The sequence below is a fragment of the Toxorhynchites rutilus genome, chromosome 2 (assembly GCF_029784135.1).
Source record: "Toxorhynchites rutilus septentrionalis strain SRP chromosome 2, ASM2978413v1, whole genome shotgun sequence".
Taxonomy (NCBI): domain Eukaryota; kingdom Metazoa; phylum Arthropoda; class Insecta; order Diptera; family Culicidae; genus Toxorhynchites; species Toxorhynchites rutilus.
The window spans coordinates 67,983,513-68,003,318 of NC_073745.1; the positions used below are offsets into that span (position 1 = coordinate 67,983,513).

At 38.2% G+C, this 19,806-nt stretch overlaps 2 protein-coding genes across 5 annotated transcripts in view; one reads left to right on the top strand and one right to left on the bottom strand.

The window, feature by feature from the left end:
* The window catches only part of LOC129764529 (serine/threonine-protein kinase ULK2), a 168,480-nt gene that overhangs the window by 77,815 nt on the left and 70,859 nt on the right, over positions 1-19,806 (top strand). The gene's annotated exons all lie outside the window — the stretch shown is intronic.
* Positions 958-18,016, bottom strand: LOC129764530 (uncharacterized). Of its 2 annotated transcripts, none has more exons than XM_055763709.1 (5): positions 17,183-18,016; positions 3,450-3,715; positions 2,869-3,377; positions 2,578-2,809; positions 958-2,510 (listed from the first exon to the last, which is right to left on the bottom strand). In XM_055763709.1, exons 1-5 carry the CDS (start codon positions 17,236-17,238, stop codon positions 1,966-1,968), a joined length of 1,608 nt encoding a protein of 535 aa, XP_055619684.1. In that variant the 5' UTR covers positions 17,239-18,016; the 3' UTR covers positions 958-1,965. The 2 variants fall into 2 exon arrangements, with proteins under 2 accessions (XP_055619684.1, XP_055619683.1); XM_055763708.1 differs by having other exon boundaries at positions 2,869-3,380; positions 17,183-18,010.

Here is a 19,806-nt window from a genome sequence, read left to right on the forward strand (position 1 = left end):
TTCACAATTATTCAATTATTTATCTCAAGAAAAATGAAATGTTATTCATTATGATAGATGCGTAGATATATTTCCTATCAATTGATGCAAAAACCTTTGCGATCTATTGAGAAATGCTCGAGTATAACGAGTATAACGAGCGTTCCAAATCTTGCATTTTTTCCTCCTTGTTCAGTGCCTAGATTCCCATTTCACCCCCTATATCTTCCGGTTAGACGTAGTCCTACGTCAAAATTGATTGCCCAATATGTTGATAAGAGCAAAATTCGAGGTAGGAATTGTCCGACTTAGGGCTGTCTTTATTCTATCATATTTTCTGTATCAAACATTTATTCCATATAACGGAGAAACATGTTATTTGCAAGTGGTTGAAAAATCTTGAACGAGAATTTTGTCAGAAAATAATCTGATATTATTTTCATTATTTTGGTAGAAGTACTAGGAACTCTATAGTAAAAGGTAAATTTAACAGGGTCGAGTAGAAGATCAATCAATGAACAGTTCTGCGATTTAACCCATGAACTTGCGCTTAGTAAAAACGTGAATGTTCGAAGGTATTGATTACAAAAAACAAATTTTTGGGCGGGACGAAGTTTGCCGGGTCAGCTAGTGGGTAATATTTTTGTATCTAATCGTAAACAAATGGTAACGAGAGAAAAAAAACTACGACTATCTTCAAAATAATAGGTCATGGCATTTTCCCTGGAAAATACAAAAAAAAAAGTTCAAACTGTTTGAAATGACTTAAAAATTATAACATTTCTCGTCATCTGGCATCCCCGGGTGGGTAGACATGATTTTTGATCGAGCCCGAAAGATATGCAATCGGTTGGTTTACTTCTATAATGTTGTACACAAGTCACCAAGGCTCAGCGTGTTGCAAGAAAGTGTTGGATTCCAATTTATGACGGTCGAAACAAACCATTAATGAAACAAAGTGTATCCCACCGGATCCTCTCTATGATAATTTGCATTTATTTCGCTGTATCCCTTCCGCTTTGTTCGCGGAACCAATCCACGTCTGCACGTGGTCAAGGAGTTCGTTTTTTGCTCAAATAATCAATCGTATCAACGTCATCGCGATTGAGCATCGATTTCCACATATTAATAATGAGTACACACTAATATGTGCTAATGTTGACACTAATGGTTTCTATCTCAAATATGTATGGTTGCACAATGTTTCAATATTTGTTTGTGACATAGCTGCGTATACTGCGTACTCTCTGCACCGGGAGTGTATCTATTTAAAAAATACAACGAGGCAATACAATATAAAATCGAACTGATGAAGGATTACATTAACATGTAGACAAAATGCACATACAAACGCTATTAGTTGATTAAATTTTTGGTTCTACAATTTCGGAATCGTTTGGAAGCTAATCTCACCTATGGTTAAAGCTACTTATCGTGCTAACAAAATTTCACAGGAATGTCCCTCCACACATGGCAAAAGGGTTTCGTTTTTTTTTATTTTGGATGCCTACACCTAAAAACGTGCTTATGAAATAACGCAATCCTGCTCGTTTACACTGTCTTTCTCTCACAGTCACTCACTCCGGAGACCCCATCGGATGATGTGTCATCGTGATTCATACATTTTTATGGCGCGCGCACTCACCTTTAATTCATATTTACAAAGAAACAAAAAACCTTGTCTGTCCGTGTTTTCTACCTTTTTTGCGATAATTTCGGGGCACTTATTTCCCCACATTTTTCTACCATTGCATATGTGTGTATATTCGGTTTTATTTTTCTGGGAGTATTTGCTCGGCAAATATGTGTATGCGCTCGCGTGTGTGTGTATGTATGTGTTTATTCTCCGCCCTAAATCCATACAGGTTGCAAGGTTTCATCAGCTGAGGATTTTCACCGCTTGTAAACTTGTAAACTAATACTTTAAGTAATATCACACGTACACGCAAACCTTCTCAGAGTATGCAGTCATTGGATCCTAGTGCCCTAAACTTTATTCAATGGAACCTCCTCGGCCGGACGGACCTGATCTGTGGGCGCTGGCCTCCGCTTGGAGCCGCACAGTTTGTTCTTGAGTCCCGTGCGTCGGCAGATCAGGCCGATTATCAGTATCAGGATGCCCGCTCCGATGATTCCCATCAGCAGCTGCTTCATCGTTTCCGAACTGATCGAGGCGAGCATGGTTTTCTCTCCATCCTGCGCCGTCGGGGTGGATTCCTTCTTGACGACATCCTGTCCACCGGCTGCCGCCGTTGGGGCTTCCCCAGAGCCCCCCGAGTGGGTGATCGAGGCTGACGAGGGCCCTGTGACGATGGGAGTACTGGTGACGGCGGGGGTTGTTGCCGGTCCAGTGCTGCCGCCAGTGGTGTGTCTTCGCGATGGCATGGATGTGGGCCTGACTGTTGGAGCAATGGTTGTCGGCTTGGCCGACTCTTCCTCTTTGGGTGGAATGATTTCGTTCTCCTTTCTCGTCACCTTCTTGCCTGGTGACTTGGGTGTGGTGTTCTGGCTGGCGTCATGATCGCCAGATTCTATTGGAAGATAGAAGGTGTTAAATTGATTCCAGGAAGGACATCGAACATTATCTCCATTGCCTACCTTTTGGTTGTTCCTTTTTGGGCTCAGGAGTGGTTGGGCGCTGGGTGATGATGCTTTCCTCGTACGATGTTTCCGAGGCCAGGTAGAAGCAGCTGATGTTGTGTGCCGTGATGTCTACCACATCGATGGATTTGATCACGTCGCAAAGTACGCGAACGTTGTCCTCCGAAAGGAAGGGAACGTGCAGTCGTTGCAGATTCACCAGCGGTTCAAACACGTCAGTGTTGAGATCCTGCAAAGATCGAACTGTTAGGATTTACATCAATTGCTGGAAACAATCCACCAACTTACCTCCCCAAAATCATTCCCCGCCAAATTAAGCGACTTCAGTCCCTCCAGTCCGCTGAAAGTCTCATGATGCAGCTCGGTCAAATTGCATCCCACCAGCTCGAGTTCCTCCAGCTCTTCCTGTAGCAGAAATGGTCCATCATCGGGAATCATCAGCGGATTCTCGCTGAGCACCAGCTTCCGTAGGGACTGCGCCTCCCCGAAGGTGTCCGGCGTGAGATGGGTAATCTGATTGCCGACTAAACTCACCACATCTAGTCGTGCCAGTTCCGTGAACACCTCCTTGACGATCTCTTCGATCACGTTGCGATCCAGCAGGATAACCCTCACATCGGTGCAGTTTTGGAACGCCTCCACCGGCACCTGCTTGATGTTGTTCCCGGCGAAATCCAATCGGATTGCATTGCGTGGCAAATCCGTCGGAAGCTCGGTGAGCGCACGATGAGAGCAGTTCACAAATCGGGTCCCATCCTCGCAGGTACATCCCCGAGGACACGGGTAATCCTCACGTACTGCTGTGAATCGTAAGAATGTATATGTCTTAAATCCCTCAAACAAAGCTCCGCATTGAGTCAGTCACTTACCTTCTTCCTCAGCACTCCATATCGGGACAGCCGTTGTTTTGCCCATCCTCGATGATGCCGTTGTGGAGGTGGAGGTGGTGGTGACTGTTATGGTGGTATTACTCGACCATTTGTCACTGTCGGCAGCGGGCGCCACCTTCGGACTTTGATCCTCGCCATCGTAACCGCCATCGTCGTCATACTCATCGTCGTACTCGTCGTCGTAGTGATAGTCGCTATCAGTGCTCGCCGCCTTCACCCGAACCACACTGGTCCACAAACATATGCTGTGTACGGACATACATGCACATCCATATTCACACGTATGCGGGAGCAATTGCAGCAGCCGCAGCAGGGGTGGGGAAGATAACAGAAAAATTGATTAATGAAAGTTTCTCATGAAAAGAAGTGGTGTTTTGGATTTGGTTTTTTTTCGCTTACACGAAAGAGAAGACAACGAGGAGGAGGAGGGGAGGATGCTCTGGATGCAGAAAACGGGACTGTGTACAGCTGATCAATTTCCCAGCGCAGGTTTCCTTGCGCCAAGAGTCGGTATGAAAAACACCAAATCAATCAATCCAGGGACTGGAACGAGAACACTATCAATCAACAATTATCGCACGCTCTTTTGACCTTTTAGCGGTGTGCGCGGTTTGTTTGACGTGTTAAAAGATGTGGTGCGTTTCCTAGTCGATTGACATTAGTCTGAGCGTTTTTTAATTTACCAGAGTTTACCCCAACATATTTTGAAAGATGTCAGAAACTCTCAACCTTTTTTTGAGTTATTTGATTTTCCAATTTTGTTGACAACTGTTCCAAAATTCATAAAGGAATGATAGAATGTTTATTTGTCATTTGTTTAAGTGATAAATGAACAGTGCGGCGATGAATCTTTGGAACGCAGTCTGCCCGGTATACCTGAATATCACATTGATTATGTTAAACGGGTTAGTTTGATGTAACATTCCTGTTTTCCCTTGTCAAAATTTGGCAAAATTTACAACAATCACCTACTTAATTTGTATAAAGTCAATTTTCTATAAATATAAAGAACATCGATTAGAGATCGAGAAAATATTTAACAGTACAATTTATCGAAATGTTTATCGAAAAATTGGCTTACATAAACAATCTCATTGATAAATCATCACTCAATAATGTATCTACTGCATTTCAAGTAGCAGCTTATTCACTCTGATTGAGTATATTGCTCATTTCTTCTAACACTCAACAAATATCTCTTCTTCTTCGTGCATACTTCTTTCGATTCACACTCATTTGTTCCATCTTCCAAATAAATTCTCGCCTCAATTTATGTATCTATTCGATTAGTTCTTTCGCATGCGAAATGGTATACTTTGACGATGATAATGAATATAGCTCAGTCGAGCAGTCTCAATCGTCAATCGATTTTACTTCTCTCCGATAGGCTGAAAAGAATTAATCAAAAATAGCTCTGGTTGGAGTCAAAGGAACGAATTGAAAATCAATCCTTCGTTTCGAAGGTTTCATGTTCAGTACGGGAGAAAAACTAAGCCTTTTACGTATTCAAAAATAAATTGAAGCTGAAAATAGAAATAAACACTTTTCATCGACTACATTATTCGAAAACAAAACACATTTGAAAGCATTGCATATTTACAAATTTGGGCTCTATTCTGGTCGTAACAGACGTAACTTTGTTTGATTATAAGGAATAACTCATCTCAGATTAGTTTAATGTAAGTGGAAGTTGGACAATAAATCGAGTGTAGGCTGAATATTAATTGCTCCATCATTTTTACTCGAATTTTAGAAGATAATCCATCAACATACGCGTATCTTTGAACATGTCATTCGAAGTACAATCGAGTCATGTTGTGTGCTCTAATGGTTTGCTTATTTTCGAAGCCAAAAATCGTGTTGAAGTAAAATCGGTACATTTTCTACATTTTCTGAAACTTCGATTTTTCTGTTCCTTTCATTTCTCTTGATTTTTTTTTCCATTTCATTTTGACAAGTACAAAATTTCATTGACGTTTGCTACATGGGATCGATTGAAATATATTCATTACCTTCGTCAAAGTGTCTCACTTCGCATGCGAAAGGAAGTTTGCAGCTATTCAACTGAAAGTTTCATCCATTCATTTCATCAAAATGTTCAAGGCCGTCTTCCAAGAAAAATGGTACAGAGTCTTTCAGATTAAAAGCTCACGCAAAAAAATCGAATAGCTCCTTATAAAAAATTTTTTCGCTCCGTCGATGGTAATACTGCATTCCCCACTTCGGGACGATAATATTCGGCTGCTCGTTCAGTATGATCGGATGGTTTTTAGTGTCAAGATGTACAATTAACAAGAACGTGTATTTTTAGTGAAATCGTATTACTCGAGCAACCGAAACCTTAATGAAACTTTATCCTCTTATGGTAAGAATTCCAACATTTCTCGTCGTCGATTACTTCCTCAGGGGGTACGTGAAGGACCGTTACTAAGTTAATAAGCCCCAAAACTTGGAGGAACTTAAAGAAGAAATAACTTGGATTTTCAACAGCATCGAAAGCGTAATGTTAGAGTTGTGCATGAAGAATTTTGTTCACCGTTTAAAACGCGTTATCGAAAAAGGGGTGGTCACATCGAAAATGTCCTAAAATAAGCTTAATTTTCGCTTAAAAAATCGGTTCACTTTTGTAGAAGGTATTAAAATCTGTTACGTGAGCGTTTAATCTGAAAGACCCTGTCAGGCATAGGCATAGAAGGCATCGACATAGCCGTCACGTTTACCACGTTCTGCCGATTCGGAAAGCAAAACCTTTCATTGACATCGTTAAAGTGTCTTTAATTTGGATCCGCACTGCTCGAATAATGTGTCTATTTGTTCGTTTTCTATGTTTCTATTCGTTCTGAAAACTGACGTTTGAAAATTTAGCGTCAGTCTGAAAAATGAAACGAGTGTACGTGAAGCGAATATGGCTTTGTGAGGCTCTGGTCCTCATTGACAATGGCAATAGCATTTTATGTTGGCTAAAATAAAAATAAAAGTTGTTTTTTCCGCAATATTTTAAAAATATTCACGTTTCAATCGAATGAACGTTCAATCGAAATAATTCAATCAAACGATACGTTCAATGAAAAAATAAAGAAACTGTGGGTAATATTGAACTTTTTTTTGTTTCAATGTAAGTTGTGGCACTCAATTACGTATAAAATTCAAAAATTCAATGTTTAAATTTCATACTTATAAGTTTTTTTAAATTAGATAAAAAAAATTGGTCTAGAAAAAAACTTAATAAAGAAAAAAAATTAATAAAGTTATTTTGGCTATAAAATTTTCGAGTTTAGCCAACCATAACTTGAATTCGTTCAAAATATTGAAGTGGAATTCAATATTATGAAAAGTTTAGAAAAAAAATTGTCTTTTATGAAAAAATGAAAAAAAAACACGACCAATGGTTGAATAATTTTATAATTAAATTTTATGTTTTTCAGTATTTTTCAAAATTCATGAAAAAGATAATTCGGTGAACCTGGAAAAAAGTTACAAACATTTTCAAACATAACATTTTCCAGTACAGACCAAAAATAATCTTCGTTGAATTTTGTTCAAAACAATGATTTGGATCATGAAATCATAAATTTTACCTTAAAAAATCGTGTAAATTATGGAACTCAATTTGGTTAAATATTTATAAACAATTGATTGATCTCATTAATAAATTTCTATAATTTATAAAGGCAAAGCATCTTGAAGAAAGATTAATCGTTAAACCTAACAAATGAATCTAAGTGCAGGCTTAGACTAATGCTATAAAATGTTCCAGTTGAGGTCAGAATCGGTTTTCACTGTAACTCGTTCAAAACAATGTTTATCCATTCGTTCGACAACTCAATATTTCGAAAAAAATATTTTTCAAACCGAAAATTGCCCCGAGACTCAACATATATCTGGTAAAATTATAGAATTCGGTTTGGTTAGTTGATCGCAAACAATTTTCTTCATAATTTTCAAATAAATATAAAAATTAGAAAATTCAGTAATGAATTTTCATATTTATTGGTTATTTTGATTAATTCATGAGCTGATTGTTACACAAAAAAGTAAAATTTTAAAAAGTCTGTTTAAGCCTTTTTTTCTAGCCGGAATTCGTTCAATACAATGACAAACCCGTTCAACATTTCGAATAATTAAATTATGAAATGAAAAATCACCCTAGCCTAAGCTAGTTAATCAGAAAAAATTGTGCGTGGTATTGTGCCACTTAACTTGATTAATTTTCTAAACATTTCATTGATCTTTTATTTCCATAAACCCAAAAAAAACTTAAAAACATAATAACTTTTAATTTTTTTAAGTTTTTCCGTAATGTATAAGTTAATCGTCAAATCTGGAGACTAGCAAAAAAATATCAAATTGACTATAAAACTTTCATGTTTAGTTTTAAAAAATATTTTTTCCCAATTATTTTCTTCATAATTCGTTCAAAACAATGCACAATGAATAAAAGTTAAGGCAAAAAAAACTTTTATATTTAAAATTCTACATCAAAACTGTCTTCGTACGACGTTTAGAGCTTATCAAGACCAACATTTTGCGATGCAAAACTTCTCAATATCTTAATCCTGCTTAATGTTATTGTTGGGTTTTCACCCAAAAATTCATGATTTCAATTTAAATTTACTCAAACACAAAAAATAACATAGTTTCGAAAATCACATATTATATAGAGTGTAATTTGTTCTTCCAACTTCCGCCAACAGACTTTTTCTTATTTTTGCCCCAGAAAGAATGACAAACAAATGAAGAGAGCATATTTTTTGGGAAGAAATATAAATAATTTTGAGTGGAGTTGAGATATTGACCAGTTCTGCATTGCAAAATGTGTGTATTAGTAAGCTCCAAAAGTCTTTCGAAGACAGTTTGCATGTAGAATTTGAAATATAAACGTTAGAATAAAAAACTGTTTTTCCATGGTGACTCTAACGCAACCTGAAAACATGGAGCTATATCGGTTATTTTAAGAGATAAAAAAAACTTTGTTCCACGTGGATGTCTCAAATAACTGGGGCTTCAACACTATCTAACTATGTTTACCTTTATCTAGAAAGATAAGAAAGTTATATTTTTTATTTCATCGACAATTTTGGTCACCCTATTTTTGATAACCTAAAATGAGCACTCTATCATATGTAACAACTTTGTCGAAGAAAGTTTTTGTCTAGACAATAACTGTCGAGCTATAAATGCTAATTTCCACCCAAACACCCCTCCTGGACAATTGTGCCATGATAAACCATAAAAAAATAAATTCATAAAAAAGGTTAATCGTTAAACTAAAAAAAATAATCATTTAGGCTATAATGTTTTTATGTTCAAAACAAAAATGATTTTCGTCAGAATTCGTTCCGAAACAATATGAAATTCATTCGATGTTTCGATACATTGAATCATAATAAATAAATAAATAAATAAATAAATAAATTGAACCTAAGTTGAGTTTACCTGGAAATTGTTCTGAGATTAAAGCTTGTAAAAAACAGAAATTTGAAAAGCGAAAGAAAAATTCCATGAATACGTTCATCCCAAGGCAGATGGGAGTCTCATGATCCATTCTATCAACTTTAGTCATTGAGAATTTTCGGTTTCGATCGACAACTGATTTTTGGTGATCATAGAGGCTGGCTTTCTGCTCATTACATTCAAGTTCTATCGCTTTGAGTTTTATGCAAAAAAAAAAATCCATCCTGTTTTACAGTCTTTGTAATGTCGAGCGGTGCACTTTTTGCCAAATACTTTTTACCTGCCCGGTTTTCATTTCAAACAGTATTTCATTCTGTCATCACTCGATAAGCAGTTACCTTGTACAGAGTAGTTATACCATCGATTTTGGTACACGTGCTGCTGCGATCAGTTCGATTGTGAAATCAAATTTGAGTCCGTGATGGATAATAACACATACTTCATTTAATTAGCTTTTCCAACAGAAAAAGATGGGCCGAACAAAGTGTAATTTCCAGTAAAATTTAAATAAAAGAACGACTTAAGCAAAAATCGTTCGTGATCGTTCAAATGAACCATCAATGGGCTTGAAGTTCATCTTTGAACGGAATATGTGACCCGTTTTTCATATTGATAAAATCAACATTTTCGCTTGAGTAAACCGTTTTCTGCCACTCAACTCATTGCTGAGCGAATTTCACCAGCACATTTATCTTTCTTTCCCGAGAACGGGTCACCCGAATTCATCGAAAACCAATCCGTACGCGATCAATCACTTCAAGTTTGCAATTTCTAAACCCCGAAAAACAGGTCAAATAGCGGAAAACCTCCCCCCAAACAAAGCTAAGACCGAATATCATGGTTAATTCAATAATTTCCACGCAAATATTCATCGACGGTTTCGGTTCGAGAGCCACGTTTCCCACTGGAAGTGTACACTCTTGACGGTGAATGAAAGAAAAAAAAAATCACCTGAAACCCCAAACATCACGCGCTGTCGGTCTGAGGGCGCCACTAGCTCGATTCCCGCCGCAAGGCTTGTTGAATGGATATTAATTCTTCTCGGAAAGGAGTCAAAATATTCCAAACGCGCCTTCGTCATATCGCGCCGCGGTGTGTGACCTCATTCTTCATATTTCCCGTCGGCTCTTCGATGCTTTGGAGAGGGCGGAGGGGGAGCGCGCGTGTGACGCGATAACGCAATTTAGGAAATCGCGTGACGCGTTTTGTGTGCTGTGCGTTTCGGCACAATTGGGGGAACAACTAATTCAGGGTTCACCAAAAGCGCCGCGATCGATAAGTGTCGTCCGTCGCCACCACCGGTGGGGTGACAGGTTTGCCGGTCCGCTTTCTCACGCCGCCAATAAACACCGGTGTGTTTGGGAGCTAAATTGAATTATTTCTTATGGCACTGTGAGTGGTTTTTTTTTCTCAAGTGACGTGGCCAGAGGCCACGAGTGAATTCGAAGATGACTGGCGCTTCTGGGCGATGGTTGTCATCTATTTAACCGACGGTTGTTGATTTGACCGTGTGCGATTTTGATTGATTGAATTAAGTCACACATTGTTTGCTCGGTGAAATGTTTGGGGTTCGTTCTCAGGACTGATTCGATGAAACGGAAAACAGCTGCTATTGCGTTAACAATGTTGACTATAAGTCACAAAACAAATTGAAACTCATGTGGCAACAGATTACGTACGTAAGTATCTTTCCAACCCAGTGGTTCCCTTATCTTCATTTTGGTAAGACACCCCAAAAAGATCGTTATCAAATAAGATAGCAATTGTGTGAGGTTTAGATATCTACAGAAAAACTGGTGAATCATGCGCCCCACAAAAAAGTTTCAATTTGTACATTGATGGAGCAAAACTTCAGTTTGAATTCTCAAACATGAAAAATGACTCAGTCAGTTTCATCTAGGGGAAATGGGGCTAAGACAGACATGTTAAGAAGAACTTCAATTATATACTTGGGAACTCATGTTTTCCAAAACTTGAAAGCAGTTTCTTACAGTTCAATATACTGGTTTTCGAAATAATTGACCAAAAGTTTTATAAAAAATTGTTTTTCCATGTTTTTTACTGAAATTAAAACAAGCCGAAAAGTAGAACATATTTATCGATGCGGGTTTAACGGGAATGTAGTGGAAGGAATATGGAATGGTTAATAATATACGAAGCGCAGAAGTTTATTTGGTCGCGAGAGGAATAATTTCGCTCTCTTTCTCTCTCTCTCTCTCTCAGTATTTCTGTGTCCAGTAACTAAAATAGAACAGAAACAGAAAGCAATATAAAAAAGAGTTGAATATTCTTCCCTTCACTTTCCTTCATGCATTGGATGTGATTATGAATTTCTGTCCATTTCAACCCCAATTATTTCAATAATTTAAATTTACCACTTACGAAATAATTTACTTTAATTTTTTTATTTTTTTTTCTCTGTCAACTCACAAACCGAAATATAACCATCAGCGAATTCAATTTTGCAATTAAACCACTCAAAATGCTTAATATCGAAGCCAGAAAAATTACATCCACACGCGGAATCATGTTTGATTTTCATTTTTTGTTTCCCTATTCCACTTTTACTTGTAGCTTTGTATTCATTGTCATAGGATGGTTTAAATATTATAGAATAATATGTAGAAGAGTTTCCCATCAACAGAAATTTGAAATTCATTACGTATAGTTGCGTATTCGATTGGTTTTCTGCTGATGTGCCTCGTACATATTACCGAAGTTTCAGAAGGCCGAGAGATCAAATCAAGTTGTTGTTTCAGTTCTTGCTGGAAGCATTAAACTCGGAGAGTTCATACACCTCTAATTCAAGTTTTCCAAATTTGCTTCTTCAAGCCTCCGCAGTTGAAAACATCATCATCATCGTGGCTAATAAAGCAAGCTACGGCGATTCTTGTACTCAATCAAGAGAATTTCGTATACATTTGGGTGTATCGCTATGTGTTCCGATCCTGAAGAGTAGCGAAAACTGCATCGCAAGCCCCACCCTTTACTGGTTCAGTAACCAGTCAGAAAAAAAAATTTTAATAATGGCGGTCTAACAGCGAGGAGCATTCAGTATATTTCGAGCCGTGAAGGAGTTTACCAAACCAAAGGAACCCAAAAGGGAAGCCATGCAACCATAACAAACATATGAATTATATCAGCCGCAGTAATGATGTTTTCTGTCTCAGTGGATCCGATTTCATGGCAAGAACGAATCGTTCGATTTAAGCTGCCTATTCGTTGTCTCCGTTCAACGAAGATTTATTGAAGGAAAATGCAAAAAAAAAAAATATTTCCCATATTTTCTGCCGTGGGATCGGAGTTTATAGTCCAATCAAAAAATTAAATCGTTTATAGTGCAAAAAGTTGACGTTTTTAGTCCAATCAAGAAGAAAATCTCTTGATTCGCCCTTTCTATATACTTTTCATATCTTCATGCACAATCAAACGCCTAAGAACCGTTCTTCTGCCATCATCACAACAACTGTACCACAATACCCAACAATCAAATTGAACGGACCTTTTCAGGGTCATCAGATTATTATCGAAGTTTTTTTTATAATGGAATTTTCAAACATATTCAAAATTAATATGCAACAAATAGCCCAACGTTATCCTATGTCAACTTCGCGAGTGATTATTGTGGAACTCTGCTTATTTTTTTTTATCCCATTTATTTATTTAAGGCTCATTAGCATTTTAGCTGTAACAGAGCCGAATTTTAATCGTGCACATGTCACATGGTTATCATATCTATAATTAGCACATTACACAGTTGCCATTCGCCAGTATTCCTTCTATACCATTACATATGGTACATTCACACAGTAGCCATTTAGGCGTAAGCTTATTCTTTCTGTTCTTCCATTATCCAGTTGGACCACCGGACAGCGGAGACAGTTGATTGATCATTGTTGAGTTATTTATAGAACAGCAGCCGGATGTGTCTTGCAGAGCAGAGCAGTTGTATGGATGAATCGATCTTATTTCGACCGTGGATCTATCTCCATCGCTGATGATTGTTGCGTGGACGTAGCTATTCTGTAACAACACAAAGATGGTCAATGAGGGTCCTGAGTTTTGAACTCACGATCGATCGCTTACTAAGCGAACGCGCAACAAATGTGACTACGAAGACCCCCAACTCTGCTTATGAACGTAATGAATTTTAATACAGTCGTTGAACTGAAGAATGAAGAATGGAATAACTCCAGATATCCATGTGCCAGAAAGCACTCAATATTTATGTATCACTATTTATGTCAAATCAAACTGAGATGCTTTCAATCATATACAATCTTGGCAGCAAAAAAGGTTGCGGAACCAATAAGATTCCAATTTAAATTTTATATAATTTGTTCCGAAATGTTGAGCATACAGTAAATTACACAAACTGTCACATCGAAAATATCACGATTCATCAATGTTATCGGCAACCTGCAATTGATATGAACTGCCAGACCATTTGCTGACGACACAGCTTAATTTAATCTTTAAAGCTGACTCAGTGTTTCCGGGAAAGAATCACTCACTTCCTCTCCCCTAGAAGAAAATCTTATTTTGTTCTGACCCCTACACCCAAACTAGTGTTGGCAGAGAACATTTAATCTTCGGCAGAAAAAAAGCATCTTTTTCAAAAGCTTCAAAATGTTTGTATGTATGGAAACAGACATCTCTTTCTCTCAGACTGAACGTCAGCTTGGGATTGTACCAAAAAAAAAGTTCAAACGATGTCAACGGGGATCGAAGCAAGGCTGGATGGAATGTTGATTGGCTGTTTAACACGATCATGCTATCCACATAGCCACTGGTGCTGTTGCATAAATGCGTAATAATATTATACCATATTATAAAATGAAGTTGAAAAGTGAACCATTGTTCATTTAATTATCAAACCAAACTCAAATGTCAACACAAAACTGATTTTTATCCCTTTCGTTCCTTTAGACTAATTAGTGTTTTTAGCTGTCTTCTTGAATGGCGTTAACGTTCCCTGTGGAACTTTTGCCGTCTCAACGTATTCATTAACTAGCGTCGTTCATTAATACTTGGTTGAGATTTCTATGCCGAATAACACGCCTTGAATGTACTCTAAAGTGGCAAGCTCTAGAATACGCGTGACCACAGTGCAAGCCGGAAGAATTTTCTTTGACGAAAAATCCCCCAACCAGAACGGGAATCGAACCCGAACACCCGGCATGATAGTATGGGACGCTAACCATTCGGCCACGGGTGCACATATTTTTAGCTGTAACATAGCCGAATTGAATCGTGTACATGTCATATTAACCACACACTATTATATTATTATGCGGTGTTTCCTTGTAGATAGTCTTCTTTCCAACTGTGTGTGTGGTTATTGAAACTTGTCACTCTCGCTTGAATTAATTAATAGAGTCAAAGTCAAGCGGTTTTTAAATTAGTCACCCTAAGTATGTACTTAGAGTAACTTTAAACCTCCTAAAAGTTGATATGTTGATGCCAAATATCAGGCCCTGATTAATAGCAGGACTCTCCAATGATTGATCTTCTAATAGACGAATTTCATGCCAATTCAACTGACCGTTGGCAGCACCATCTCAAATAGCAGTGAAACGTTGTGGGTGTAAACAATTATTTCAATTCTTTCAATTTTTTTCAAAGAAAACATTAAAAAGTTGTTGTTAGAAATACTTTTTCCTGTAAAAGTGTCCATCTTCCGATGTATGGACGACTTGTTGAAAATTGTAAGGGCTATTCATTTTTTTTTTAAATAAAAAAAATACGTTTTTGAGAAAAATGAATTTTAATTTTTAAAATAATTTTTTTCAGCGAAATCTTTTGTTCAAAAACTTTTTGGTATATTTTATGAAAATTTAAACAATTTCCTACTTTTCATTCTTTGATTAGAGTTTTGTAGGTATTATATTTTTGAGTCATAGTTTTTTTGTTAAAAATCAAGAATTTTTTTTTGGCCCATTTCAAAAAGGTCTAATTTTTTTTTGAATATTTCAAGTATGCAAAGTTGCTTAGAATACCCATGTGTTTACACCCACAACGTTTCGTTGCTATCTGAGATAGTGCCGCCAACTCCTAAGACGAGTTGGCATGAAATTCGTCGATAGTCTTTTTTCAAGGCTTGAATGAACTTTGTCGTTTAAAGCCTCTATAAAGCCTCTATAAAGAATCAAGGAATCAATGCAGTAATTCCATGAAAAAGAATGTATCGTGGAAAAATTGGCTCTGATTGCGTACAAGCCCTTTTTATAAAATTCATTACCTTTGAAGCCCTGGATCGACTTCAAAATGTTTGCCACCTAATAAAATTCATCCAGGAAAATTTTCTTTTTGAGACTTTTTCACCTGAAGGAAAAATTTCATTTCGCTACGGCGAATCGCTTACAGCAAATGAGATGAACGTCGGAAAATTCGATTTTCATTATAAACTAAGAAATGCTAGCCCGAAAAGCGTATCTTATACGACAATCAAAATTCAAGTGACCAAAAAAAGAATGAAGATAAATGTAAACCCGTAGAAAATGATTCTACACATCAAATGATGTGATGTTTGATTTTACTGTTGAGTTACATACGTAAATTGACGCGAACAAATTGTAATGAGTCGTTCTCTTGCAATGTCAATGACACAGCAAGAAGTTCAGCTCATTTAGAAGCAACAATTCAAATTAGAAAACCGTTTAGTTTCACTAAAGAACAGAATCGCAAAGCAATTCTGAGAATGGTACACTAAATGCCATCAAAATCTCTGCGCGTGTCCAATATTCCATTAGCACTGATTTTGTGTGATCTGCATTTCATAATAAATTGTTTATGGTTGAATTTCACCTCTAGCCTAGGGTTGGGATTTCCGTCTATTTTTACACTTCTATCGCAAAACTGTGTGCAGCACGCGAAGCGATTTCATGCACATGGTCGATAATTGCGGTACACACATAGATTCATTTTCACACGTAAAACCAACAAATCAATTCCGTTTATTCCTGGCAGGATTTGTAAAATTATCGCCGATGTGTCACGGTGCACATAACTGTCGGTTGCTCAGATTACTCCCCTGGGGAGCATCAGGTGATTTATTGACTCGGTTTTCAGTGGTGGAAAAAGTGTGCCCTTATCGATTCGTTAATACCACCACAGGAGGCACTCAAACCCGAAATCAGTGTTCTTTTGCGTTCGCTCGCTAGTCACCACAAAACATTGTTGTTGGGAGGCCAAAAGTCACCTTTAATCGCTGGCCGGTTTTTTATGGCTTCATCACACGGTAAACTTGACCGTCCACCGAAATAACACCCCAAGCCAGCAAAGATTGCGGCGTTAGCCTTGCCGATAGCCTGCCGTAGCCGCCAAGAAGTTGCCGATTCACTTTCTTCGATTCCACATTAACCGCTAAATTTCACTTTCATTCCTCATGTTTCGTGCGCATGCATATATTCCTACGTTTATTTTCACATTGGTTGGTAATCTCTTAGCAGCAGCAGCAAGTCTTGCCATCCCCATCCGTTTCAAGTACCGGCGAAACCGGAAAACCCTGGTTTCACTTGGGAGAGTTAAAAGTAGAAATGAAATTAAATATGAAAAAAAGGAATTGCCCCCTCGGTAAACTTTGTGCAGCTATTTTCATATAATTACATTCCTTCGCCATCGATCGCCAGCACATGTGCTGGCCCTTTGAGCGATTTCAAGTAAATTTTGTCTCATGATGAGGACAAGGTGCTAATTAATCATACCAGAGGAGACGGTAACTATTCCCCATCATGTGTCCACTTATGTTTTCTAGTTCAAATCGGGTCACCGAACTTCTGGTTTTGCGTTTTAGCATTTACAAACTCGCGTTGACTCTTTCCAACTGTGCGTTCGGAATAACTTACCGTTCACCGATGAATCGGTCAAACGGTTGAAAACCGGCAACGGCAAAATTATCATATCTCGGAACAACAGAAAGACCTCAAACAACAACTACATACACACACGCACGCACAGGTCATTGCGTAATTGCATTCAGAGGTGCAGCTCATCGCAGCATTGATGCCGCGTAAACACACGTCAGTCACGTGTCGTAATTGCGCCGACCCCTTGGGAATCGAGCGCCGGAGTTTCATTAGCGAATCCATCAGTTCCTCCCCCGGTTGCTGTTGTTGTTGTTGTTGGAGGTGGTGGTTAGCAGCATCAACTCCAAACTCTAATCACTCGCACTTCACAACCTCTGATTTTCCACGTCCTCCTCCACCTTCTCCTTCTCTTGTGGGGGTGGGCTTAAAATAACGCGTGCAAATTCTCACCTCAACACAACCAATAGCAGTGCCGATCCACCACCGCCACCTAATCTGGGTTTCATTATTTTGAACTTTCTTCTTGCAAGCAAAAGCCGCGTGTTTGTGTCACCTTAAAATAATCCAAATCTTTCACTACTGCACCACCGGGGCGAGCAAAGTTCTTCTTATCACGAACCAATCGCCTTATTGTTGTTGGCCTCGCTCGCTTCTCTTATCACACAGTGCTTTGTATTTTCTGTTGTCTCCCGAGACACACATACACACATTGACACATCGAACGTCTCATCCGTTTCATCCGATATCTCTACGGATCAAAAACCATCCAGAATCGCTCGTCTCCTCAATCTCTGCCGCAGCACCGAAAGAACTTAACGAGACAAATTAAAAACGGAGGTCCACACAAGAGGAAAGATTTGCGCTCGCTCCTGCTTTCCCTATACCAGCAGAGAGCTAGGCTCCGCTCTGCTGCGCTTCTTGCTCTACACTAAACCATTTTCCTCGGCTACACGCGACGATCGGTCCGGTTTCGCCACATGGTGGCAGCGACTGCGGCGGCTGGCAACGATGACGGCTACAACACAACAACGATGACGACGGCGGCGGCGGCGTTCGTAATCTCATGAAACGCTGTTGCCTCGTCGACTGTGTTGTTTTGCCGTTGCTGCTGCCGCCCCTGCTGGTGGTGATGCGGTGATTCATTTCGCATGCTCTTCCGTGTCGGTGGTTTTCGGGGGCCTGGTCCGATTTTCCGGTCCCGAATATCGGACCGCTGGAAGTCTGTGTGCCTGGATAGAAGAGGGTGGCGATGGTGGTCAGTAGCAATCTCTCGGCAAACGATTCTATGAGTGGATTATCTGACCATTAATTACCAGCCAACGCGGCTGGGTTTCAGAGTTCCGAAAGTTGTTGGGTTGGGTGTTGGAAGAGAATAAAAATATACAAACATATTAGTTTGCATTGATAGAAGGGAATGATTTTGATATTTATCAAACTTAAACTAGTTCTGTTCAAAATAGTTCATCGGATTTCGCGACTGACTTGGAGTCTGTGAACCTTAGGTATCCTAAATATACTAGAGATACCATCAACTCCGCGCCATCTTTTAGAAAAAGATGACATACAGTGGTACAGTTTTTGGGTTTTTAACTCTAAGCATTTTCATAAAAAAGATCTATCGATATTAAAAACCTAAAAAAAATGGAAAGGTCTAGGCACGGACGGAAATTTGACGTAGAACTTTGAGGACATTTTCTTTTGAATTTATTTTTTTGTAACTGTCCAGAAATTCTTAAATTCAACTCTTTGTGGTCGTTTGTCTGCTCTCAGCAGACAAACGACCACATTTTTTATTTTTCATAATCTTGCATGCATCACTGCTTTTTCAAGAAAAAAATTATTCCGACCAGTACGACACCCATGCCTGAATTTAATACGACCGCAAAGGGTTAACTCATTTAAAACTCCAAACGGTGGCCCTAGAAAAACCTTTAGTTATATGAACTGAACTGAACTTCAAACGGATTGTAAGTTAAAACAGTAAGATATTCCTACATTAACACGAAAGTCTCGACATTCTCTGGATTTCTTGTATCGATGCTCATAAATGCACATCAAAATCCTTATTGGTTTAACCGTCCCTGCAGAAATATTAATCGATAGGTCGCCTTTTTCAGCCATTCCATGCCAAACCGATATAGTGGTTCTCAGATTTTCGTGAAAACTGGTAATTTTGTTCTTTATCGGAAAACATTTGACCCGTATTTTTTTATTTTTTTCATTATGGAGACCATTTCCATTTTAGGGTTGTTCGAAAAAAATACTTTTTCGTCTTTTTTTCAAAAATTAATTTTTTGAAAAAATACTATGCCTGTAGAAAATTCGAATGCTGCTCTCGTTATTATTGATTGTATTCGTTTTTTATTGTTTTCATAGTCTCGGGACCAAAGGCGCCATTTTTTTAAATATTTTTTTTCTGGAAAGCTGAGGATTTTTCACATAACATATGTAGAAACCAGAGAGGCGTTTTTTTCGTTTTTGAGTCGATTAACTTTGAAAGACTTTGAAAAACGAAAAAAAAACGCCTCTCTGGTTTCGACATATTGGGTTGGGGAAAAAGAAATATCGTATATTGTCAATATATGGTAACACTTAAACATATCTTGTGTTGTACTTATCGCATCGGGTCATACTATACGACTATTTAAAGACGACAATTTGTGCTACAAGTTTTTTGACAGTGTTGTGATTGTCCTTTTCAGTCTTTTCAGAAAAACACATTTTCTTGGGCATTTTAAAAGTGTTCACCTCAAGACACTCAACATAGAGAAACTTTATTTCTGCTATACGCGAAAGACACAATAAACAAACTGCAGCGCTCCAAGCGGTTGCCATAGAAATCATGTGGACAAAACAACATTATTGAATTGGACAGCTCATGATCAGAATTGAGTTCAATAAAATGCGTTAATTTAATGGTTTAGCTATGTAAATCTGTTACAAATGGTGTGCAAGAATGATGTTTAGAATATTTGTAAGTGTTATAATCCAGAATTGGTCTGAATACTTGCCAAATAATCATCTGTTGGTTGATTAAAAGTTAGCTCAAGTGAGGGGCGCATTGACACCAATAG